The sequence below is a fragment of the Drosophila suzukii genome, chromosome 3 (genome assembly GCF_043229965.1).
Source record: "Drosophila suzukii chromosome 3, CBGP_Dsuzu_IsoJpt1.0, whole genome shotgun sequence".
In the NCBI taxonomy this organism is placed as follows: Eukaryota; Metazoa; Arthropoda; class Insecta; order Diptera; family Drosophilidae; genus Drosophila; species Drosophila suzukii.
In genome coordinates, this window is record NC_092082.1 from 74,584,788 (window position 1) to 74,609,374 (window position 24,587).

The window sequence follows — 24,587 nt, forward strand, 5'->3', positions numbered from 1 at the left end:
TGGCCTATAATAAAACAAAATAGTACAATTTCAACCTCATAAATGTACAATATATGACTTTATGATCCCCCACAAGTGCTGTCTTTGGTATCAGGTGTGCACATTGGTTCAAAGTCTGCTCAATTTTAAAAGTTTCAAGTCGTTATTTATGGGTTTTGGATAGTGTCATCCCCAAAGAAGTGAAAACAAGTTCCAAGCTGTGACTCATCTTGCCAACTATAATGTCGTCAATTTAAGTGATCTTTGCCTTTGTAGTAAAAATGCCTAAATAATGCCAATTCGGATGAAAGCTTCGCTATCGTGTGAGGGCTTTTCACAATTTTCCATTGTCGACAAATCAATGTAGGAATACTGACCACCCAATCTGTCTACCAACCGCGATAAAGTTTATTTCGTTGTGTCTATAAAATTGTTATTTCTAGGTGTTAGCTGTTGCCAGCGACGGATAACCTTGAGAGGTTTCTACATCCAGATATTAATTAATTGGACTGAAATTTTTAATAAAACCGAAAGACATCCGCTGTGTCAGTAAGAAGCTTTCGCTTTGTTATCATCCAGCCGGCTCGGTCATCAGTGATAAGACCAAAACAGTACCGTCATTTTCCTCAGCTGACACGTAACATGGATGACATAGTGCCCGATGTTGTGGATGCGATTCCCGCTGGCATCGTTAAGGTCACCTATAACGATAGCCTTCAGGTGGACCAGGGCAACGAACTAACCCCCACCCAGGTTAAGGATCAACCAACTGTCGAGTGGGCGGGGCTGGAAGGTAAGTCCAACCTTTTTACCCTGCTGATGGTGGACCCCGATGCTCCATCTCGTCAGGATCCCAAGTTCCGTGAGATCTTGCACTGGGCTGTGGTCAACATTCCGGGCAGCAACATTGATCCCTCCGGGGGCCATCCCTTGGCAGCCTACGTTGGCTCAGGTCCGCCAGAGGGAACTGGACTGCATCGCTACATTTTTCTGGTCTACCGCCAGCAGAATAAGATTGAGGAAACGCCCACTATTTCCAACACGTATGATATATTTGCTAATTCTTATCATTAAAAAGCGATACTAACCAGACTCTTTTAATTTACAGCACTCGGGCAGGTCGTTTGAACTTTAACGCCCGGGACTTTGCCGCCAAGCACGGATTGGGGGAACCCATCGCCGCCAATTATTACCAGGCCCAGTTCGATGACTATGTGCCAATCCGAAATAAAACGTTCACCGGCTAGATTTCTGCATATATCACGCCAGTCAATAAAGTCTAACAAATCGCTTATCTATCTATCTATGCGTCGGGGTATTAGGTAAAAAGTGCACGGAACTGATTAGGCGACGGTCCCCGTCCGGCGATAAAAGGCCAGCCATCAGGGATCCGGGCCAGAGTCACCTCGCTAACGCCACATCGAGCAGAAGCAGCAGAACTACCAGCTAACATGGACACCGCCGGCATCATTCCCGACATCATCGACGTCAAGCCCACCTCCAAGGCTATCATCACCTACCCTTCCGGCGTTCAGGTTGAGCTGGGCAAGGAGCTGACTCCCACTCAGGTGAAAGACCAGCCCACAGTCGTCTTCGATGCCGACGCCGGCTCCCTGTACACCATCCTGTTGGTGGACCCCGACGCACCCAGCCGCGAGGACCCCAAGTTCCGTGAGCTGCTCCACTGGCTGGTGATCAACATTCCCGGCAACAAGGTGTCCGAGGGCCAGACCGTCGCCGAGTACATCGGAGCTGGTCCCCGCGAGGGAACCGGTCTGCATCGCTACGTCTTCCTGGTGTTCAAGCAGAACGAGAAGATCACCACCGAGAAGTTCGTGTCCAAGACCAGCCGCACTGGCCGCATCAACGTCAAGGCCCGCGACTACATCCAGAAGTACAGCTTCGGCGGTCCCGTTGCCGGAAACTTCTTCCAGGCCCAGTACGATGACTACGTCAAGACCCTCATCGAGACGGTCCAGTAATCTGGCCACCAACTGATCAGCATTCTGTGAAATAATAAATTTTAAATATGTTCTAGTAATCAAACAAAATTAGCGTCATTTTTCGTTGGAGGGTGAACTTCTGGTATAGTATACAACTTCCGTTGAATATAAACAGCTTAAGTCTCTTTCATAAGAATTTTTATTAGATAATGATCCGGAATTAATTTGGCCTTGCCCGAGATTTAAATTTTGCTTCAAAGTGAATTAATGTTTTTGCGAACTTTAGACTGATATCTCTTTGTTCAGCATTTCTTTTAAAATATGTAGTATACTATAGCGATATGGAATATTCCTAAAAATGTAATGACCTTGATTTAAAATGTATTCAAATGTCACTTTCATTTATTTGCCTTCTGCGAAGTTAATAGATATGGCTGTTCCTCAATTAATTTGGACATGATTCATTAAATTGATAAACAATTTTGCTTAGCTTAGATATGAATTTGATTCATCAAGACTATCAGTTTCTTCTTTCAAAAAGTTGGACCTTTGGACAGTTAGATAATTTTTTCCACTTACATTCGAAATTTTATAAGTCGATTTATAAAGCACTTATTCCATCGAATATTTTTTATCAATTCCTTTTAAAATGTGACTTGGCTTTTTTAGATTTCCAGTTACAAAAGTTTGACTGCAGTTGAGTGAGAAATTAAGTCTAAACATTTTGTTAATCTAATCCTTTTTGTTGAAGAAATCAGCCACTAGTTTGTTGAACTCCTCCGCATAACGCAGATGGATATTATGCTTGCCCTCGGGGAACTCGTAGTACTTTGCCTGGGGCAACCGCTTCCTTAGCCAGGGAATGTGTTCCGCCGCTATCATGGGATCCTTTTTTCCGTGGAGTATAAAAGTAGGAGCGTTTATTTGGTCAACCTCAGAGCGACAGAAGTCTCCATCTCTTTGATCATAGAAGGCGCAGGCGGCGTCCACCCATTCGGCCCATAATTGGGCGAATCTCTCCGCGCCGTACACCTTCTCCATGGGCTCCCGCATCCGCGGCGACCATTTGGCCACATCCCGGATGTTCTTGAGGGCCTTGACTTCATCGGCGTTGAGGTAGGCACCTGCTCCCCAGATTGCCAGACGATCTACAGCCTCTGCATGGCGACCGGCTACGATGAGGGCAGTGATTCCACCATCGCTCCACCCTAGAATCGAGAAGCGAGGCCTGCCCAGGGCGCGCATCAAGTCCACGGCAGCCTGGGCATCCTCCCGGAAGAACTCCAGACCGAACTTGCGCTGCGGAGGCACAGATTTGCCGTAGCCCGGCGGATCCCAGGCGATGATCGTGTGTCCCGGCAGGAGCTTCGGCAGCTGCTCGATCTGGGGTTTAAAGTCGGTCCAGGCGGAGCCCAGGGCTCCGGGCATCAGGAGCAGACTCCTCTCACCACTGCCGCTCTCCACAATGTTCAAATCGGAGCCATTAACCCGTACTTTCCGTTCCGTGTGCACCAATCGCCTGAAGATGGGCGAACGGAAACCCAAACGTCGGACCAGATTGCCCAGCATTACGTAAGCGGAATCGGTCAGGGATTTTGGAGTATGGCAACAAACTTGGCTGCTTCTCAAGGGCTCTTCAGATGCAGTCCAGTAAATGGTTTGCGGCTTGTCCAAATCCTAACACACGACGCCTTGTAAAGTGCACTTGATAAGTGCCGCTGATAACAACAGCTGTAAGTAAACGATCGGATCAGTGTGGCTGTGGCATGCGGTGACGCAATATACCATTCGTTTTGAAATAAATATACCAAAGAAATAACCGTTATATTTTCCAAAAACTTGAAGTATTTAATTCAAGTTTTTGAAAACTAAAAAATAGGGCTATCAGAAAAAATTAAAGGAAAAGTATAAAAATTATGTAATGTAACATTAATCTTGACAAATTGGGTTTTGAAAAACACCTTTGTTGTTTAGCGTTTCTCCTTAAAATTTTTGAAATACAAATGTGGAGAGTTTTAAATTTAAGTAGTTGAAAAGCCCCTAAAAGTTCAAGGGAAAAGAAACCCGCTTAGTTTGAATTAAAGCTTTTTGCTCCTCCTCTAGCTTTTGGCATTCCCAGTCCCGTTAGTCCGCTCGAACGTCACGGTTCCGAAGGACAATGGACAGCACGTGCGGGCATTTGTTTAGCCTTAAGCGTGCGTTAAAAAATTATTAAAAATGTAAGTGCCAGCGAGCAGGGTCCGTGTCCCGATCCCTGGTGTAATGGTCAGTGCGTGATTGTTGTGCTCAAGTTAATGTGTTCGCCAGGACGACTAGGATTAATGGAGGCGACGGCCTTGCAATTGTGTCCCTGGAGAGGATGGGAAGAGGGAGAGGGAAGGGATGTACTCCCACTACAGGACTTCACACATTCCATTGCCAATGCAAATGCAAATCGAATTTGACACCGAGTCGTCGAAGTTGCGTAGTAAATGTCAAGGAATTTACACGGGTCGCCTCGGTGATAGAACGAGAATGTGTGGGTGTCAGTGGGGTGGGGGGAGGGTGACCAAAGGACACGTATGTGTGTATCTGTGTGGCGTCTAATACGCTTTAGTGGTGCAGGTTATGAACCTGCGTGCTGTGCGCTCATTACGCATGTGTGAGTGGGCAGCTGGTGCCTATGTGTGCGTTTGTGTGTTAGTAGTACGCATATGCATGCCTCGTGCGAAGTAAGCGAGCTTTTAATTTTTGGCATTCCCACACACTACACTTAAGGACACGGGTCTATTAGTTTCCATAGCATACTTTTTGGGGTAAAACAAAGAGCAGCTCAGCTAAAGTGTTTCCCAGTGAGTTTTCTGTACTTCTATGTCTTTCTAACTTATTTCAATTAAATATTAGTGTAGTAAACACTTAAACTGAGGTACTCAAAAACTTTTACTCCAGTCGTCTAGGCCGCACCAATGGCTTTTTGTGAATAAGCTGGCGGAGCTTTCGTTATCCATTGGAAACCTAGCGAGGAAATTAAGTTTGAAATTGCAGTTCAGTCTTGTCGTGGATGCAGCGCGGATCGATATCGGAGCCCAGAGCAGCGGAAGGCGCTGCTTAGCAAATTTCGACACACAAAATTTTTGTATCCCTCAAAAATTGAACCAAAAAATAGGCAAAAATAAATTCACCCCACTACAACGAAAATGCGTCGTGCTGAAAGCCAAAACCAAATAGTTACATAAAGAAAAAACGACAAAGATAACGTTCGAATTCAACGGTAATAATTGTGTAATTGAAAAAATCGAAGTGTGTGCAAAAACAATCGTTTCCAATCTATAGCTCAATCGATACGCATAAATAAATGATTAGATTTCTGTGGATTTAAGGTAAAGCGCCCGTTTCTGGGGACCTTTGCTGTGAGGTGCTTAGAAAATTTTTCGCCTACATTCGCGACATGCAGTGAAAATTTTTTCCGATTTTTAGTATGTACATGTACGTTGGAGCGCTCGTGGGCGCCACAACCTCGGGTGGCAGGGGTATCCGGCAAGCTTTCGGCCCATCCATAGCCGTAACCCACTGTGTTGGTAGTACAGCCGCCTCGGTCGGAGTAACGGCTATCTGACCCCGCATCGGTGCGAAATATGTGCCCGTTCTTAATTAGTTTGCCAAACATTATGCAAATCAAGTGTACGAAATGCCAAAAACTCAAGGTGCCCAGCATTAAGGACCTAGAAACCAGGCGAAATCATAACCAATAAACGGTGCAGTGCCGTTAACAGTCGACGAGTACCGTTAACAGTCGCAGCCAACTTCGCCTGGCCGAGCTTTCGCTCCCCGTGCTCTAACGGTCGCTCTCAGCAGGCGCGGATAAAACGGATAGAATTCCAATTCCCATTCCCGAGTAACACCAACACAAGGACACGCGAAAAGCTCGCGCTCAAGGACTGGAATACGCGAGAAGAAAGAGAGAGGGATAGAGAGAGACTCGCTTTACGTTTACGCGCGCAACGTGCGTAGGTGCCTCTGTGTGGGTGACTGCCCCGAGTGCCCGTGTGTGTGAATGAAGGCGCCACAGCAGTCACATAGTGCAACATATCAGGATAACTATGCTCCTGCGGCCATGACAGCCAGGAAACGGCCCAACATGGACAGGGATCAGCAGCGAAATCGAAATCCGGCTGAGCTGAGGCTCCTGCCCGCCTCATCCAACTCCACCTCCACCTCCGCCTCCGCCTTCGAATCCCCGGACTTGCGGTTCAACAAGGCTCGCCGCCGGCGGAGAGGCGAGTCAGTGCCTCCAGTGATTGTGGAATACCGACGCTCGTACCGCGTGCTCATCGTCAGCGCCCTGCTGGTCAGCCTGGCGGCCAGTTTCGTGACCCTCAGCGCCGGATTCCAGCTGGACGGCTCCCAGAACTCCTTCTACACATTCCGCAAGTGGTACACCGGCCTGAATGGCACCCTGGAGCTGGAGTTCAAGACGGAACAGCCCAACGGACTGGTTCTCTACACCGACGACGGCGGCACTTACGACTTCTTTGAACTGAAGCTGGTGGAGGGAGCCCTACGGTTGCGATATAATCTAGGCGGTGGTGCCCAGATCATCACCGTCGGACGGGAACTGCACGATGGCCACTGGCACAAGGTGCAGGTCCTGCGGAACGATGAGCAGACCTCGCTCATCGTCGATGGCGTCTCGCAGCAGCGGTCGACCAAGGGCAAGGAGTTCCAGTTCGGGAAGTTCGCCAGCAACTCGGACGTCTATGTGGGCGGGATGCCCAACTGGTACAGCACCAAGTTGGCACTCCTGGCCCTGCCCAGCGTCATCTTCGAGCCGCGTTTCCGTGGCGCCATCCGGAACCTGGTCTACGCCGATCAGCCGGGCGGCTCCACCAGGCGCCAGGAGATCAAGCAACAGCGCGACATCAAGTGCGGCGATGTGCCCTGCGATCACGGAGAGCTGCCCGCTCGCGAAAGGCCCCTCAGGGTGAGTCCTTTAATCAGAATTGGTTAAATTAATAACATCTTATTATAATAATATCTCAAAGATTATAAACCCATTATATTCCTAATACCATTAACTTTTATAGACTGAGATGTTTTTCATTACCACATAATATCCAAACGTTGGTTGACATCCCTCAAAATTCATCCAGCAAAGATAAAAACATTATTAAAATTTACCAAATGAAAAATAACTAATCCCATTTGATTACTTGATCTTTTTGTGATCATTATTTTAAATACATTAATGTCGTTATATGTTAAGATGTTTTTTCATTACCATATAACTTACACCTCTGAATATTTCTTAAATGAGACTGTTGGTAAAATGTATATCTATCTGTCACATCCTTTGAAATTCATCATGCATGGAATCAAATTTTATTTTATTGAGGCCTCATAAAATCTATTAACCGGAAAGGAACAAAAACAATAATATATCTTTCTGAAGAATGTTTATAATGTTTTAATGTTTTTGTAGGTTGAGATTGTTACACTTTAATAACCTATTACAGAAACCTCAGAACCAGTTAATATAAATGTTGGTAAAATATTTATATCTTTTTCTATCACATCCTTCGAAATTCATCAGGACTTAAAATCTTGTTCTTCTAAGATCTGAAAAATGAAACATTAAAAAATGTACCCAAATTACTAAATCCCAATATTACCGAATATTACTTAATCCCTTTTATCGGTTGAGATGTTAAATCCGATTGTTTGTAAAATATATGTATCAATTTCCATTATATACTTTTAAAACCATCCATTAGGGCGTTCGGGGCAACACAACCGATGCCTGCGAGCGGAACGATCCGTGCCAGCACGGCGGCATCTGTATATCCACTGATTCCGGTCCAATTTGCGAGTGTCGAAACCTCGAGTACGATGGCCAGTATTGTGAGAAGGAGAAGGCGCCATCGGAAGCCACGTTCCGCGGTACACAGTTCCTCTCGTACGACTTGGGCCAGACGGGCGCCGAGCCAATAGTGAGTGCCCAGGATGCCATATCCTTCTACTTCCGCACTCGCCAGCCGAACGGCCTGCTCTTCTACACGGGTCACGGCACGGACTATCTGAATCTGGCCCTGCGGGATGGAGGCGTCTCGCTGACCATGGGACTAGCCAATGGCAAGCAGGAGATGCACATCAAGCCGTCGAAGGTGCGCTTCGACGACCACCAGTGGCACAAGGTCACCGTGCACCGTCGCATCCAGGAGATATCCTCCATCACCAGCTTCTGTCGGGTAGGTATCTATAGATATAGTACAGAACTGAATATGAAGGATATTCTTTTTACTCCAGCTGGTCACTGTGGTGGACGATGTCTACACGGATCACTCCCACATCGCCGGCAAGTTCACCATGCTCTCCTCCTCGCGGGTTTATGTGGGTGGTGCCGTAAATCCCAGGGCTCTTTTGGGAGCCCGTGTCCACACCAACTTCGTGGGCTGCCTGCGCAAAGTGGAGTTCTCGGCGGACACGCTCAATCTGAACCTTATCGACCTGGCCAAGAGTGGCTCTAAGCTGATCCAGGTGGCTGGCAACCTGGAGTACCAGTGTCCTAGTGGGGATCCACAAGATCCTGTGACCTTCACCACCCGCGAATCGCATTTGGTAAGTTCAGAATATCTCTGAGTTAAGATAGGTATTAATCAATTTATTTATTTTTAAAGGTTCTGCCTCCTTGGGAAACTGGCAAGCAGAGTTCCATTAGCTTCAAGTTCCGCACCAAGGAGCCCAACGGCATCATTGTTCTGGCCACAGGATCCAAGCAACCAAGGGCCAAGAACGTGAGTTGACTTATGGTACACCATTATTCCATGCCATTTTACATAACCTACATATCCCTCAGCCCGTTTTGATTGCCATTGAGCTGCTGAACGGCCACATCTACATCCATTTGGACCTGGGATCCGGAGCCTCCAAGGTGCGGGCTTCGCGACGTCGCGTGGACGATGGCGACTGGCATGACCTGATTCTCCGGCGGAATGGACGCGACGCCAAGGTGAGCGTGGACGGGGTGTGGAACGACTTCCGGACGCCCGGCGACGGCACCATCCTCGAGCTGGACGGGCACATGTATCTGGGCGGAGTGGGACCCGCCTACAATAGCGTGGCCTGGCCGGCGGCCATTTGGACGGCCACGCTGCGCCAGGGATTCGTGGGCTGTTTGCGTGACCTGGTGCTGAGTGGCAAGGCGATCGATATAGCGGCCTTTGCACGCGTCCAGGATTCGGGTGAGTAGACCTCGACGGTGTGGTCACGCCAGCGATGGTTCCCTTACTGATAAACCCGAAACCGTAACCCACTTTGGGGAGCAGCCTCCGTGAAGCCATCGTGCCATGTGCAGGCCAACGTGTGCAACGGCAGTCCCTGCCTGAACGGAGGCACCTGCCTGGAGGGCTGGAACCGGCCCATCTGCGACTGCTCGGCCACCTTGTACGGAGGACCCACCTGCGGACGGGAACTGGCCACGCTGGCCTTCAACGGGAGCCAGCACATGACCATCTGGCTGGGCAACGGACAGGGCACCAAGACGCAGACCGAGGAGCTGGTCATCCGATTCAAGACCTCCCGTCCGGCGGGCCTGCTGCTGCTGACCAGCGCCGAGTCCAACTCCCCGGATCGGCTGGAGATCGCCCTGGTGGCGGGAAGGGTGCGGGCCAGTGTGCGACTGAGCGACCGCGAGAAGGTGAGTTTTTCCGGGGAAGGTGTTCCACCTGACCACAGTTGTCCTTCGCTTCTGAAAATCGCCTTTAACTTCAGCCTTGGATAAATAATATTTACTAAATGGTCATATTTAACAGATCTTTTCTTTAGAAAATGATTCATTCTCAACATTTATCTTCTTATAAAGAGTTTCGAATTTAATTATATGAGTTATGGATGGATTTTCAATTTAAATAATATATTCTTATTGAGTCACTATATCTAGCTTATTAGTAGGTGTCGGATTATATGTATAACCTCCATTTTTTCGCGTTCCTTGACTGTTGATTTATGATACAAAATTATAACTTATCAAGTATCAATCAAATCCAATCTTAACAAATGGATTTCCGAAGTAATCCGACGTCTACTCACAAGCTATTTAAGACTAAGCATTATTTCATTTTGATATGTTAGTTTCAAACGAGAACATGTTAGTTTCAAACGAGAACATATATATTTAGCGGAGACAATCTTCTCCGCAAAACGGTTTAAGTTTGTCATCAACATTAGATTAAGGTCAAGGTCAATCCGAAATTAAAGGCGATTTTCAATGGCTTCCGGACAGTCTTCTGAGTGTGTGTGATAATCCCTTGCAGAACCTGCTGGCCGGCCAGTCGGTGCTCAACGACAACAACTGGCACACGATCCGCTTCTCGCGCAGGGCCTCCAATCTGCGTCTACAAGTCGACGGGGCTCCCCCCGTCAGGGGTATGTTATGTATGTATCAACAGCACATCTATGCCCTACTACGTGTCGTGCCGTGTCGTTTTTTTTACCAACCAACTAAACCAACCAATGAACCAACCAATCGACAACCTACCAACTCCCTTCGTAGGGTCATAGGAGTGTCCCCCCCAGCGATTAGCTTCCATGAAAGGTGCTCCACGCACCACCTACAGGTTCAAGTTCAAGTAGGAAAAAGCCCCCCTCCCCCAAAACTCAGCAGAAAGGTGTGTGAAGGTGCTTCAGGGCAGTTGAAAAGAAAACTTAAGAAAAAGATACAAAGAAAAATATAAGTATATATATATATAAAAAAGAAAATCAATAAAGAAGGAAAGTGCAGTCAGCGGCGCGTTTTCCTGTTTTTAAGTTCCACTTAAACTTTTTCAGTTGAGAGCTTTTCAGTTAACAACGATTCTCACACCAACACAGCCTCACGAACACGCACACATACGAACACATGCGATTACACCTGAACGAAATGCAGTGGAAATACTATCGAAAAGAAGAACTACCGAAGAAAATTTGAAAAGTATTTAGCAAGTTTATTTACCTCTCATTTCTCATGACACATTTCTCGAACTTCCATCCATCGATGATGATGATGATGATGATGAAGAACTGAATTGACTAGACAGCTCTCCCTAACTATCCACCTATGTCTACCTCGCTCTGTACCTCTGAACATCGTTAAGCATCTGCAAAGTATAGTTTGAACATCATAAGACACCCGACTCCACATCCACACCATTCCACACATTGTACGCCTCTCTGAAAGTTTGTTTAAATCATGCCATGTGCTCATGCGATGGATCGAGGATCCCATCAGATGGGTGGGTGGCCTTCGATCGCATTCTCAAATAACTCATTCGTAATGATTTTTTATATATTTTGCTCTTGTAAGTTTCTCTCAAAACTCTTTCAAACATCTCGATGTTGTGTTTTCATTTGCGATACTTACTTACTTACTTTGTTTGATTTCCCAATTACGATTGCCAATTCAATTCCAATTACAATTCAATTCCAATTCCTAAGCCCACACAGAAAGTATTGTAATCGATTAAGCGTAAATAAGAAAGCAAAGAAAGTTGGACAGCTGTAAAGTTTCAGCCTTAAGTGTTATAATTACCATTATATTGACTGTCTTGTAAATTGTTTTGTCCTTAATACAAGAGTTATATTGTTTGGTTTTATATAAAGTTCTGTTATGTTGTTGAGTGTAAGGCCTGGGGTAGATTTTTATTTCCCAGCTAACCAATCTTTTTTATCAGAATTTGTATTATATCATTTAGTTACATTTAGTACCTTTTCCAAATTCGATGTTTCTTTTTTATTTTTTGACGCTTTAATAATCCCTGGGACCAACTCAACAGCTTAAAAAAATACTTTTTCTTCTTAAGTTTGCTCTTGAGTTTTGTAAATATTTATCTGGAAAAGAGTAATCGTTTACAGTCCTATGATAAGCTAAACAATGAAAATAATTTAAATAATTGCTGTACCATAATTTAAACGACACGTGCGGTATGTTAACGTTAAAAGGTGTTTGTTTCAGACTTCTACCGATTGAATGTAGAACAGCGAACAACAACCATGGTGTTCTAAGCACTACAACAAGTAATAACAATGTCATATGCAAATGCAATTCCCTTATCACGAGCGTGATCTAAATGACCTTCTTTGAAAAAAAGCGAAATGCGACCGAAAAGCGAGAAAACTAAAGTACTAAAAAGCAAAAATGAGTAAGGCGAACAATGCAAAAAATGTCGGGAACGCAACGTAAATAATTTCAATGTACAATATCGTTTTTCGTTTCATGTTTTAGGCGAGAGAAAAAAATCGACACGCAAGAACTCGGGGAAACATTTTTTTGCCCAAATCGCTCGATGAAAGTCACGCTATCGGCAAATTGCGATTGCGATTGAAGTGGAGTTCCATTGCAAAATGGACATTAGCGTTGGCATTAGCATTAGCAGCAGCATTAGCCGTGGCTTATTGAGACGAGAGGGCAAAACAATGTTTGAAAGCGCCCAGGGCTGTAATTTTGCACCATTTAATATGTAATTAGCTTTGTGTTAAGTAAACTCAACTATCGTAAACATCAATACAACAATACCGCAACCGCAACCAAATTGCAACTAACTAATCAAGCCTAACGTGTCTCACGTAAAATTAGATTCTTGTTGTGTAAGTGTGTCCAAAAAAATAAACACCCGACTGAAAAGAAGGATAAACCGAAAGGCAGGCGATGGAGAAGGCTAAACTGAAAAAAGAGCTACATCACATTAGGGCTAATCTGATATTTTTCAAGACCAAAACAAATCTGATAAAACTCATTTCGTATTAACGTTTTTGTTGGTTAGACAAGTCATTAGTCACGGTAAAGTAATATGTTATTGTATGATAAATATCTAATGATAAAACAAATCGCTAGTAACATGTAGTTCCGAACTTTAAAATAAATTCAGTGAGATTTTCTTATTTTCAAAAACCTTAAACAAATTAGGAACCTTAATATAACATTTCAAGATCAAATAATAATTGAGCTAATATTCAAACAAGACTTTGTAAAAGTTGATGGAAAGTTAGGAGTTTTCCTTATAGCCGGATCCTGCTCCTGCCTCGAACCAAAACACACACACACACTTAATGTCAACTGGAAGTCTCGCACACCTGCACAGGTCCACACCCACACTCTCTAACGCACCGTTGCACCAGAACTCACACACACGTGACGCGTTTGCATGTGAGCACCTGAATATAAAAAAAAAAAAGCAGCAGCAGCAACGAAACTATGATAATGCCCATAAAATAAGCAGCAAAAGCAATGACTGTCAGTTGGAATGAATGATATAGCCGCATGACCTGCTCACAAAACGAGTCCGAACCCAGATCGGACTATAGCCCCCTGTACAGTGTATAGTGTATATCTTTGTTTCTCTATATCGTACTGTATCGTATTTCGTATCGTTCGCCATCGCATCGTATCACTCAGCCCACTCAGCGATTCAAGTGTATGAATAAGTAACTGTAAATGCGCCAAATTGCCAGCTGCAACAACAGTGCCTTACTTCGACTTTAGCCCACCACCCACCGACCACCGCCCACCTCATCGCCCCCTTTCTTTCACTCTCTCTATTGCTCTGTCTCTCTCTCTCTTGCTGTTACTCTTGCTATTTCTGTCTCTGTCGCCGCAGTCATTTGCATGTCAAGATGTCAATCATTTCGGAGGGCCAACGCGTCGTATGCGCAATGTGGCCGCTCGTTAAGGCTAATGCACCCTTATTAACTTAGACGTAGTCGCCGCACACATACACTCACTCACACGAACACATACATGGAACTCTCTAGGGCACAGATTAACACATTTACAGTTACAGAATACATAGACAGTTTACCAATACCCATACCCAAAATACCCATCGATGTTTAGTTCAATGTCGTTAAGCAAAGACCAAATTATTTACCCCGTTTTTCTTTTCAATTATTACCGAATATTATCCTTGACCTTTTCAGTTACCCCCTTTCTAGACCGTAGGTTGCCTCAGTAAACTTTTCTCATATATTTATACTTTTCCTCGGTTCCCACGCACAGCTGAGAAATGAAAGCTCAAATGAATTTATCTGAAATGTCACCGCCACCGTAATCGTATTGAAAATGTATCTCACACACCAAAACTAGTCTAAGAAAATGAAAAAAACAATATATATATATTCCTCAAAATGTCAACAAAATGCATAATGCATATTCGTATGTAAACATGAACAAAATGCGCACCAACTAACCTAATCTAATCAACTTAGCGAACTCTTTACTTTTACTTAGTTTCCTTTGGTTTGCGCTGTGGCAGCGATTTTCGATTATCGATTTCGTTTTGTCTCTTAATTAACAATTAACAATTAACAACTACTATCCGTACAAGTACATTGTATGTATTGTAATCTGCACCTTTCTTTAGTATGTACCAAGCTGCAACTAACTAAATAACAATACTCCAATCGAATTCCAACTACATTCAGCCACTTGTCGAGTGAAAAATACAACTGCTTGAAAAATCTATGAACCAAAAAACTAGATCTATGTCTACTAAAACCGCATACCTATATCTACTCTATATACTCTTATATACTCTTTGACTCTACATATGCGTATGTGCTTCTTGTCACCAACTATACTCCATATACTACCAACTACCTATATGCCAATATATATATCTATCCATATGTAACTGTAACCAGTGTTAACGGTACTCCGCCTAGTCAACAACTTAGAGCAAAGCCGATCCTGGCTAGACAAACCCCATGGCGAGGCCCCCTTGTTTTATCCATATCTTGTTTTTGGAAATATTCCTTCCACAGCCGAAACGATCCTGGGTCGCCACAGCACCATGGAGATCCGCTCGATCCACCTGGGCGGTCTCTTCCACGCCGAAGAGGAGATCCAGATGACCTCTACGATGCCTAACTTTGTGGGCCAGATGCAGGGCCTGGTGTTCAATGGCCAGCGGTGGGTATCGGTTAGGTCGATTCAAATTATAGACTTCTATTTTTGCTTTAACCCCCAGCTATTTGGACATCGTCAAGAGCCTGGGACCGGAGCTCTCGGCTCTACCCAGTGCCACCTTCAAGCTGACGGCCCGCTTCGTGAACTCCCCGTCTGGGCAGCCCTACCATGCGGCCACCTTCCGCTCCAAGCACTCCTACGTGGGATTGGCCATGTTGAAGGCCTACAACAGCATCTCCATTGATTTCCGCTTCAAGACCGTGGAGCCCAATGGTCTGCTGGTCTTCAATGGCGGAAGACGCAACGATTTCGTGGCAGTGGAACTGGTCAATGGTCACATCCACTACACCTTCGACTTGGGCGATGGACCGGTGACCATGAGGGACAAGTCCCGCATCCACATGAACGACAACCGCTGGCATCAGGTCAGCATCAGGCGTCCGGGACCCAAGACGCACACCCTCACCGTGGACGACTCTTTCGAGATCATCAGCCTAACGGGAAACAATATGCACCTGGAGCTGGCGGGCATCCTGTACATCGGAGGCGTCTTCAAGGACATGTATTCCAAGCTGCCGGCCTCGATCTCCTCAAGGTCTGGCTTTGAGGGCTGCCTGGCCTCCCTGGATCTCGGCGATGCCTCTCCTTCGCTGACCAGCGACGCAGTGGTCCCCAGCTCCCTGGTGGTCAGTGGCTGCGAGGGACCCACCAAGTGCAGCCAGAATGCCTGTGCCAACAGGGGCAATTGTGTGCAGCAGTGGAATGCCTACGCCTGTGAATGTGAAATGACCTCCTACACGGGACCCACTTGTTATGATGGTAAGTTGAGGTGAAATCTAGGGAAGCTTTAAAGGTGTTGAAGGAATCTCAAAATATTCTTATGATTTATATAACACTTTTAGGGCGGTTTTCTCGAGTGACAGTTAAAGAAAGAGTTGGCTCTTTGTCCGAAAATCTAACGATAAAGATAATCCTTTTGTAAATGCAAACCCGATTTCTCAATTGTATAATTATACAATACTTAACATAGAGTTCGAGTCCCTGTTAGACTTACCACTCTAATTGACGGTCGAGAAAACCAAATGGCCTTAACCGAGACTTGATCTGTTCAAGAAATGCATCATAAGCATTTTAATTCTTAAATACTGATTATAAATTTTTAGATTTCAAGCACCATCTTACTATGTTCCATATAGTACAATTCATTACAATGATATTACCGCCCTAAATCTTTATTGAAGAGTATATCAAACGTATCAGATTTGAAAGCCCATAACTCTGAGTACAAGAAGTGTTGACCTTTGATTTAAAATCTTTATTTTTGTCCCCCCAGAATCGATTGCCTATGAGTTTGGTAACAACAAGGGCATGGTGCAGTACACTTTCCCGGAAAACGCACAGGCCGACACCGAGGAGGACAACATAGCCATGGGCTTCATAACCACCCGACCCGATGCAGTGCTCCTGCGGGTGGAGAGCGCCACCACGCAGGACTACATGGAACTGGAGATAGTCGAGGGCAACATCTTCATGGTGTACAATATCGGGAGCGTGGACCTGCCGCTGGGCGAGATCGGGACGAAGGTGAACGACAACGCCTACCATGTGGTGCGGTTCCAGCGGAAAGGAGGCAACGCCACGCTCCAGCTGGACGACTACAATGTGCAGGCACTCACGCCGCAGAGTAAGTGGATGGGGGATGACCATAGCCATTGCAAGGGGGTATCTAATCTTCCGATCTTCTTGACTTCCGACTTTCCAGGCCATCACTCGACCGTGTTCAATACCATGTCCAACGTTCAGGTCGGCGGCAAGTTCAGTCGGAACGGTCGCAATCGCATCGAGCGGCCGTTCGCCGGCGTGATTGCCGGACTGTCGGTTAACAAGTTACGCATCCTGGACTTGGCCGTCGAACGCGACCCCCAAATCACCATCCGCGGAGATGTTCAATTGGTAACTGGAGTATTAGATAGAAATGATCTGCAGAGAATGCAGCAGGTTAGGGAATTTATTTGAAATTTTATTTGAATTCCTCTCAACTTTCAACTTTCCAAGTATTTTTCTCATCGTAAACCAAGTTTATTCAAAATTCTTTCTTTAATTAAAAACCAAAAAAAAAAAACAAAGAAAATCTAACCAAAATTATTGTATTAATCCGCTTCATGAGTTGTGGAACCCCTTTTCCCAAAATGATTTGAAATGATTTGATTGCACCACCGAAATTCGAAAACCAATTCGAATAATGTACAGTTCCCAAGCACTATCCTGATATTTTAAATGCATAACCGTTAACCGTATCGAATGTAACTACATCTGTACATTGAAGTCATCGTAATCATAATCAAATCCGGGAAATTCGGTTCGACATTCAGTACAAACGTTAACCGTTTTAACTAACTAAACCAAAAGTATTAGCTAACTAACTGTATAATCTAGTGTAAATGCTGCATTTGAATTGACTTTATGATTTCCCTCGGGCGCCTTCGTTTTTACTGTAACGCTTTTAACGCACCAACAAATTAACAAAGAAAAAAGAAAAGTAAAAAGAATTGCCAGATTGTCCACTAACCAGCTACTTGAGTTTCCTGAATTTGTTTCCATTGCTGCACAGCACATTAACCAATAACTGTGAATATATATACTGCTATATCAACTGATACGATTTACTATGCACTAGAACTCGTCGCACTTATGCTGCATGACTCTAATCAAAACTCACATTAAACATAAACACAAACCAAAACACAAGTGTGGGAAAGCCAATGGAGATTCAATATATCATAGGTACTCTGTATACTTTGGAGGATGCCTGAGAATTACTTTAAAGCAATTTATTAAGCAATCAAAAGACATTACCAATTTTATATTTATTACACACCTTAATAACGTTCTCCCTATCTTAAAATTCAGCCAATACCGATTCAACTCAAACAATCTTTTGATACCTTTTTTTCCTTAAAAAACAATTTTGAGAACACTTTCGTCTTAATTTCAAGAACGTTTTTTCCCGAATAAGTAAGAAGACGAATTCTAAAACTATGAGTAATTGTTCTTCCCATTTTCTAAAAGCATGTATCTATTATATAATATTCTAGATTTTGAACGAAGTAAGTTTTAATTGACGTCATTTACGAGATTCGAATATTTTTACATTTTTTTTTACAAATTTGTAAACCCCTAATGATCTAAAGTTGCAATCTCCACTGGTTTCACCTGCCCACACCCACCCATACATACTTAATCAAACAGCACCTTACTACCAACTTACTAATCCAGTTAACAAACCCCATACAATAACCATCGCTTGGCCCGGCTGCCGCCAGATCAACTGAAGTAAAATTAGACTTTAAACTCTACTCGACAGACGCCGGCGAGTGGTTATCCGGGTGCGCTGGACGATCTTATCTTCTCGGGAGCCGGATCCGGATGTCGCGGCGACGACGAGGACGAGTGCACGCCGCCATTCGAATCGGGAAGCGGGGATGATCTAATCACACCGGTTTATGTGCCGCCCACCAAGCAGACAACCACCTCCCAGCAGGGGAATAACTTGAGTACCGGCGGGAACAATAGTGGCGGTGTCATCACCAATGGCACCGAGCGGGCCTGCGACGATGAGGACTGCGTCCATGGATCCGGGGACTACGGAGAGACCACGGAGCAGTTCACCTCGACGAGCACGGCCAGGGGTTCAGGTGAGTGGATCGAGAGTTGTGTGTTGGTCTCATTCTGTCATTGGCATTTGGATCAATCACGGAAAAACACTAAAAACTAAACACCACACAAAGACATACACTTCATCACAGACATTAGCTAGCCCCACTCGAAATTCAAGTTAAGTATACGCCATTAAGTATACGCCATAGTAACGTAGCAAAAGTGTTAACGATTAAGCTGTGGGTTCCATTGTGTTCAAGTTCAAGTTCCAGTTTGAGTTTGAGTTCGAGCTATATAGCCTATAATCGAAGCTCTCCATATATAACCGCCTAAGCATAACCGTTTAGCTAGTGACGCTTTGCCTTTTTCAGTTTTGTTCAATGTTCCACGGAGACCGAGGATATCAAAGTTAGGTTTATGCCAATGCAACGCCAATGCTTTGACCGCTTACACGACCACATTGAAACAGCCAAACAGCTCTGAATATAATATATATATATATATATGTATCGCCTCTATCGCACCCCTCGCAATGCATCAACCCAACCAGAAACCAACCAATATCAATCAAATCGCCGTGTCATCTCAGCTCAGATCAGCCCAGAAAAAAAAAAAACAAAATGAAAAGTATCGCTACAAACGTCGCCTATATCCTTCATCTCCACCTGTTGCTGATGATCGATTGCCTTCTAATTTGAACTGACAACGAGTACGCCTTATGTGTCTCTTTCAGAATGTGAAATCGCCTTCATATTTCTGACTGTGATCGCGCCATGGATACTCTGTAAATTCCCATAAGCAAACAACCAATGCAACCAAGCAATGCACTTAGGCTAAGCTTCCAACTAGACCTCTGTCTAACTGTATAACTAACTCTAGCATTAACGAGAGCTAAACCACCAGCTAAACCAACAGCAACAACAAAAAAATAATGCAACTACAACAACCAGAACAACAACTACCAACTATAACAACCAGAACAACAACAACAACAACAACCACACCGATCATTGGCGAGGGTTTTTTGGTTGAGTGAGGGTTAAGCGTTAAGCGATAAGGGTTAAGCGTTACAAACCAGCACCCCATATATATTTATAGATATATATGGGTGCCCCGATCGAAGATGTATATGTTTTGTACATAGTAGCGATAAAAGCAGCGTCTGCAAGTGTAAGATGTGATTTTCCCACACCTGCTCCTTCTCCACCTCCTCCTCCTCCTTCACATTTATTCCCTCGATTGCATAGTTCTACCGTTCTTCCAATTCCAATATGTACATATCGTGCGAAGAGATCGAAGGTCCAGCACCCACAACAAGAAAGACACACCTCAACATATCTCTCAATATCTAAAATCTCTAATCCTCTCTAACTGTGTTGAATAAACTATGAAAAGCAAAGCACAACTGGCGGTTCGAATGATTTTTGGGGGGGAAGCTATGTAACCCAAGAACAGGGTTCCTTAAATAGGCGTTACAAAACCAGATTTTAATGTAAAGCTTATTTATTAGATATGAAATATTTTTATCAGGTAAATATATTCTTAAAATTTGTCCATGTTTGCAGACAGTTTTATTGAAATAAATATAAAATCTTAATATATGAATTCGAATAAATATAAATAGGTTTGATTTGAATAATAAATAATAGCAAGTTTATACCACATTTGAATTCGAAGAAGAGTATTTTTTTTTTGATTTATTTTGGATATTTAAATATAAAATAATAAATGGTTAGAGCTTCGACAACTAAAGTTTTCTATTCAGGCTGTTTTTTTTTTCTGAGGAATGGGGAATAAAAAGAAGGTTAGTTACTAATGATGCCACCAAATGCACATACACTATAAACAGACATCTTTATAGAGCACCCACTTGAGAACACTTGAATAAACCCCAACCGACTGCTTGCAGAGTCCAACAATGAGATGGTCACGATCACCACCACGGGACGCAGCGATGTGACCACGGAGCAGCAGCAACATGGCAGCAGTAGCAGCAGCAGCAGCGGCAGCACTCCCTCCTATGCCACCACCCAGTCGAGCAGCAGCAGCAGCGGAAGCGCCGGAGGATCGGGAGCCAGTACTCCGGGGCAGGTGAGCACCACCAGCAGCGTGGCCACGACGTCCACGCAACGCGCCACCAGCAGCAGCACCAGCACGAGCACCAGTTCAACCTCGACGACCACGACCACGACCACCACGCAGGCCACTCCGCCACCGGAAATCCGGAGCACGGTCACCGAAAAGGACACCACGCCGTACGACGTCTACGTGGCAGGTGGTGGCTTAGGTGGTTCCGGGCGCAATGATCACGACCGCATGCAGCTGCCGGATGAACATCACCCGCTACCACCACTTCCACCACCCATTCCTCCACAGGATCCTCCACCCTATGGACCTTTTGGCGGTAATAACTATAACACCAACTTGAACAACTACCGGCCGAAGGGCAAGGGTGGCAGGATCAACTCGATCGAGGAGGAGCGCACTGCCATGATCATAGGCATAGTGGCGGGCATACTGATCGCAGTGGTGCTGGTTATCCTGCTGGTCCTATGGCTCAAATCGAACGGGGATCGTGGCTATAAGACGGAGAGCGAAAAGGCCGCCGCCTACGGATCCCACAATCCCAATGCCGCCCTGCTGGGCAACACCAGCACCAATGGATCGTACCACCAGCAGAGGCAGCACCACATGCAGGGAGGAGGTGGCGGCGGAGGTGGAGGAGGAGCTGGACAGCAGCAGCACCATGGCCAACAGCAGATGCACAATGGCCACAGCGGAAACGGAAATGGAGGCGGTGGCGGCGGCGGGGGCGGCATGATGTCCAGCGGAAGTGGGTCACTGGGCTACGGCAGCGATGGACGACCCCAGATGGCGGGCCTGGTGCAGCCGAAGGCCAAGAAGCGCGACTCCAAGGACGTCAAGGAGTGGTATGTGTAAGGCGGCATGGTCGCACGGGAATTATCGTCAAATTAGCAATAAATGCAAATAGTGCAAAGCGAGCCGAAAGTGAAAGTCCCCCCTAAGATACAGATACAGAAACCAACAAACAAACAAACATACACACACATAAGCGTATATAAATATATTTATTTAGCAGCCTCATAACGTTAATTAAACAATTAGAAAGCGGACACAGTGGGACACTGGGTGTACGTGTACAAACGGAAACGGAAATAGAAATGGACGGAAGGATAATAATATGTAGAAGGCGCTTTGCGCAGCTCGGCTTGTGGGCAACACGCTATTAACGACGGCTGATAACGTTAGCAGCATGCAGATAGACACGCAAATACTTTAGACAAGTGCATCTGGCCAGGAGCATTGGTTCACCCTAAAAAGTAACGTTTAGATTACGCCTAAGAAATTATAGCTTCAACTCAAGACTTGCTAATAGATCTATCTACCACTGGAGAGCAGCCACAACCGTCAGCGAATAAGCATATGAATTACACTAAACGAATAAAACTATATATATTATATATATCACAGCGTTACGATAAATTATGCCCACTAGCCAATCAAGTAATTGTGTAAAATATTTCGCCACAAAGTATGCTATGAAAAGTTCGAAGGAGGAAAACCCAAGAAAACAAAAAAAAAAAAAGAAACAAACAATTAAACTGCAAATCTTCTAGCAAAACCACTAAACAATTTAGCAGAAATTCAATATAAACGTACTTAAAAATATATATTTATATTTATATGTAAACGTAAAGTAAAGAGGTTCTGAATGGGTTATTTTCTTCGCGTGTAAAGTTACAAAATGTGGTGCTGTAAACGTAGGAGACAAACATTGGTTGACTACAATAATAGTAATAATAATAATAGTAATGACGGGGAATGCAAGAATTTATGCTACAGATTGTTTGTTGAATTGAAACCGGCTTTAATTAGTTAAATGATGTAAATGAGATAATGGATAACTAAAAGAAAACGAATAATATGATGCGGAGGACACAGTAGGTACCCACGATTTGGTTGACGTGATGATACGTAATGCGACTTTTTCGTTTGCGTGCAGCAACTCGATGCGATTTTGTGTTAGTCCCTTCCACTCCCGAGCCCAACACATATACTTTTTATATGTATTTGAGACTAAATATTGTCACCGACCTGCGTGCAATATGAACTCAGACATATCAAGGAAAAGACAAGACACGTGCCACAAGACACAGGACACAATCACACGCCAAACACACACGCGACACACTCTAGGACACTCTAAGACACTGAAGCGAACCTACCTAGCTTTTCTACTACAACTGCTATTCAATGTGAGCGAACATTACTTTACCGTCGAGAAACGAGGAAATCAAGCAACAATTTTACAGTATTATAGCAGCTTTAAGCGTATTTTTCGAAGCCCACGTGACGTATACACAATCAGCAGTCACCAGAACACACACACGCTTACACCCACACAGACACACCAGCACACACACACACACACAGAAAGAAGCGAAATTCGATTTTATGCAAGTCGCCATTGAATTCTGTATACATATACTTATAATCGCATATATCATTTTGATGCGCTATATTCAAATTTTTGCCTCACTATCAATACCAATTAGTGTATCATTTTGGATTAGATATACAAAATACAAAATACCTATATACACTCGATATACTAATACTAATACACGCACACTCACCTCACCTCACCTCAGCTCTCTCACACACACTCACTCACTAACTCACGCATTCGAACAGTAGCGAAATTACTGGACATACTTCTCTCAAATTCTTAATGGAAAATAAGGCGAGGTATGCTGTATATACCTAGAAAAGTACTATATATACACGAAAATATATATATTTAACAACTAAAAAAAAACATATATACTGCATTTCAAGAAACTTTTGATATATTTTCGAGTTTTTTAAACCCTTAACTTGTATACAAAAGGATGCGAAAGCGAAAACACGAGACAAACTAGCGAATCTAGCTGAAATGAACACCTAGGACAATTACAATTACAAGTACATACATAGCGAAACACAGTACATTACAGTACATAGGCAGACAAAGAAAAACACACAATTATATTATACAAGACATACTATTATAAATGTACATCTCTATACAACATATACATGCATACGATATAACGTACGAATATGATTATTATGTATTACGTCCCTTCGATTTGATAATCCAAGTCCAAACGAGAAACCACAAATTTTAAACGCTGTTAACCTGATAACCAAAACCATTCCCACTTATATATGTAACACTCTCTCCCGACAACTTTCTCTCTATCTCTTCACAATGTTAATGCTGCACAATGAAATCTCTGCATTTAAAGTAAGCCACTAACGTTTATTCATTTCGATTCAAGAGAAAACCAAATTAAATATAACTAATTATACGAATTTGCCTTGCGATTTATCAGCGAGCACACGATATTGAGTCCCCCCGGGGAATTTAATTATATCCGCGATAAAGATATCGAATTGACACGCCTTCAAAAGCAAAATCTTTTTCATTGTTTCCGAAAAAATTACATTTTATTAGAGATCAAAAGCAAATCAAGGTAAATGTTATGTATGTATGATATAGGGACAGGATCGTGAAGGACGAGTACAGTTAGTTGTATGGGTAACAGTAACATAGTTAAAGCATGTAACGTAATAGTTCAAGGTCGACGGAGCAGCGGGTGCGAGTGGGAGCGCATATAGCGAGGAACGATCGCAAGTATCGGTACTAAAACTTACTTCTACTTAGGCTTAATATCATTGTTATCTAATCTATACATATATATAAACCGACACACAACACCCCCACATATAACAGAGAATATGTATATGAACATGTATTGGACGCGCGGCGCTTGAGCTGTGCCTACTTATATATATATTTAACAAATTGTAACGTGTATGTATATGTAGCGGCAGTGATTGTTAAAGAAAATGCTTTGTTTTGTGTTAGATTTTATAATTTACGAGAAAAACAAAAAACAAAATTGTAAAACGCATACAAATACAGAATGACTGACAAAACACAGAATTATAACATTGCATATAATAAATACAATAAAAATATAATTGAAAAAATGTTGGTTGGATTGTTTTTTTGGGAACATATTGAA

The 24,587-nt window shown here is 43.9% G+C and overlaps 4 protein-coding genes across 12 annotated transcripts; 3 read left to right on the forward strand and 1 right to left on the reverse strand.

Moving 5' to 3' along the window:
- Positions 1-203: 203 nt before the first annotated feature.
- On the forward strand, positions 204-1,273 carry LOC108020522 (protein D3). Of its 2 annotated transcripts, XM_070996499.1 has the most exons (4): positions 204-342; positions 423-528; positions 610-1,022; positions 1,082-1,273. In XM_070996499.1, exons 3-4 carry the CDS (start codon positions 622-624, stop codon positions 1,224-1,226), a joined length of 546 nt encoding a protein of 181 aa, XP_070852600.1. In that variant the 5' UTR covers positions 204-342; positions 423-528; positions 610-621; the 3' UTR covers positions 1,227-1,273. The 2 variants fall into 2 exon arrangements, with proteins under 2 accessions (XP_070852600.1, XP_016944357.2); XM_017088868.4 differs by having other exon boundaries at positions 314-1,022; positions 1,088-1,273.
- An 88-nt stretch (positions 1,274-1,361) lies between these two features.
- Pebp1 (Phosphatidylethanolamine-binding protein 1) lies at positions 1,362-2,030 on the forward strand. Its single transcript, XM_017088869.4, has one exon. The coding sequence runs from the start codon at positions 1,431-1,433 to the stop codon at positions 1,959-1,961; it is 531 nt and encodes a 176-aa protein (XP_016944358.1). The 5' UTR covers positions 1,362-1,430; the 3' UTR covers positions 1,962-2,030.
- A 73-nt stretch (positions 2,031-2,103) lies between these two features.
- On the reverse strand, positions 2,104-3,670 carry LOC108020521 (valacyclovir hydrolase). Its single transcript, XM_017088866.4, has one exon. The coding sequence runs from the start codon at positions 3,489-3,491 to the stop codon at positions 2,655-2,657; it is 837 nt and encodes a 278-aa protein (XP_016944355.4). The 5' UTR covers positions 3,492-3,670; the 3' UTR covers positions 2,104-2,654.
- A 1,275-nt stretch (positions 3,671-4,945) lies between these two features.
- Positions 4,946-24,543, forward strand: Nrx-1 (Neurexin 1). 8 transcript variants are annotated; one of them, XM_065865588.2, is made up of 13 exons: positions 4,946-6,882; positions 7,673-8,146; positions 8,205-8,516; positions 8,576-8,692; positions 8,755-9,139; positions 9,224-9,594; positions 10,211-10,331; positions 14,691-14,838; positions 14,897-15,654; positions 16,169-16,519; positions 16,598-16,833; positions 18,179-18,530; positions 20,402-24,543. In XM_065865588.2, exons 1-13 carry the CDS (start codon positions 5,956-5,958, stop codon positions 21,430-21,432), a joined length of 5,583 nt encoding a protein of 1,860 aa, XP_065721660.2. In that variant the 5' UTR covers positions 4,946-5,955; the 3' UTR covers positions 21,433-24,543. The 8 variants fall into 8 exon arrangements, with proteins under 8 accessions (XP_065721660.2, XP_065721662.2, XP_065721663.2 ...); XM_065865590.2 differs by having other exon boundaries at positions 18,200-18,530; XM_065865591.2 differs by having other exon boundaries at positions 16,598-16,788.
- The last annotated feature ends 44 nt before the right edge of the window (positions 24,544-24,587 follow it).

Bases quoted from the DNA above. Each gene is read 5' to 3' on its own strand.
- Pebp1 (XM_017088869.4), top strand. From the start codon at position 1,431: ATGGACACCGCCGGCATCATTCCCGACATCATCGACGTCAAGCCCACC.
- LOC108020522 (XM_070996499.1), top strand. From the start codon at position 622: ATGGATGACATAGTGCCCGATGTTGTGGATGCGATTCCCGCTGGCATC. The intron at 1,023-1,081 runs GTATGATATATT...GACTCTTTTAAT, and splicing joins ACGCCCACTATTTCCAACAC to TTACAGCACTCGGGCAGGTC.
- Nrx-1 (XM_065865588.2), top strand. From the start codon at position 5,956: ATGAAGGCGCCACAGCAGTCACATAGTGCAACATATCAGGATAACTAT. The intron at 10,332-14,690 runs GTATGTATCAAC...TTCCTTCCACAG, and splicing joins CCCCGTCAGGGGTATGTTAT to CCGAAACGATCCTGGGTCGC. The intron at 15,655-16,168 runs GTAAGTTGAGGT...TTGTCCCCCCAG, and splicing joins GGGACCCACTTGTTATGATG to AATCGATTGCCTATGAGTTT.
- LOC108020521 (XM_017088866.4), bottom strand. From the start codon at position 3,491: ATGCTGGGCAATCTGGTCCGACGTTTGGGTTTCCGTTCGCCCATCTTC.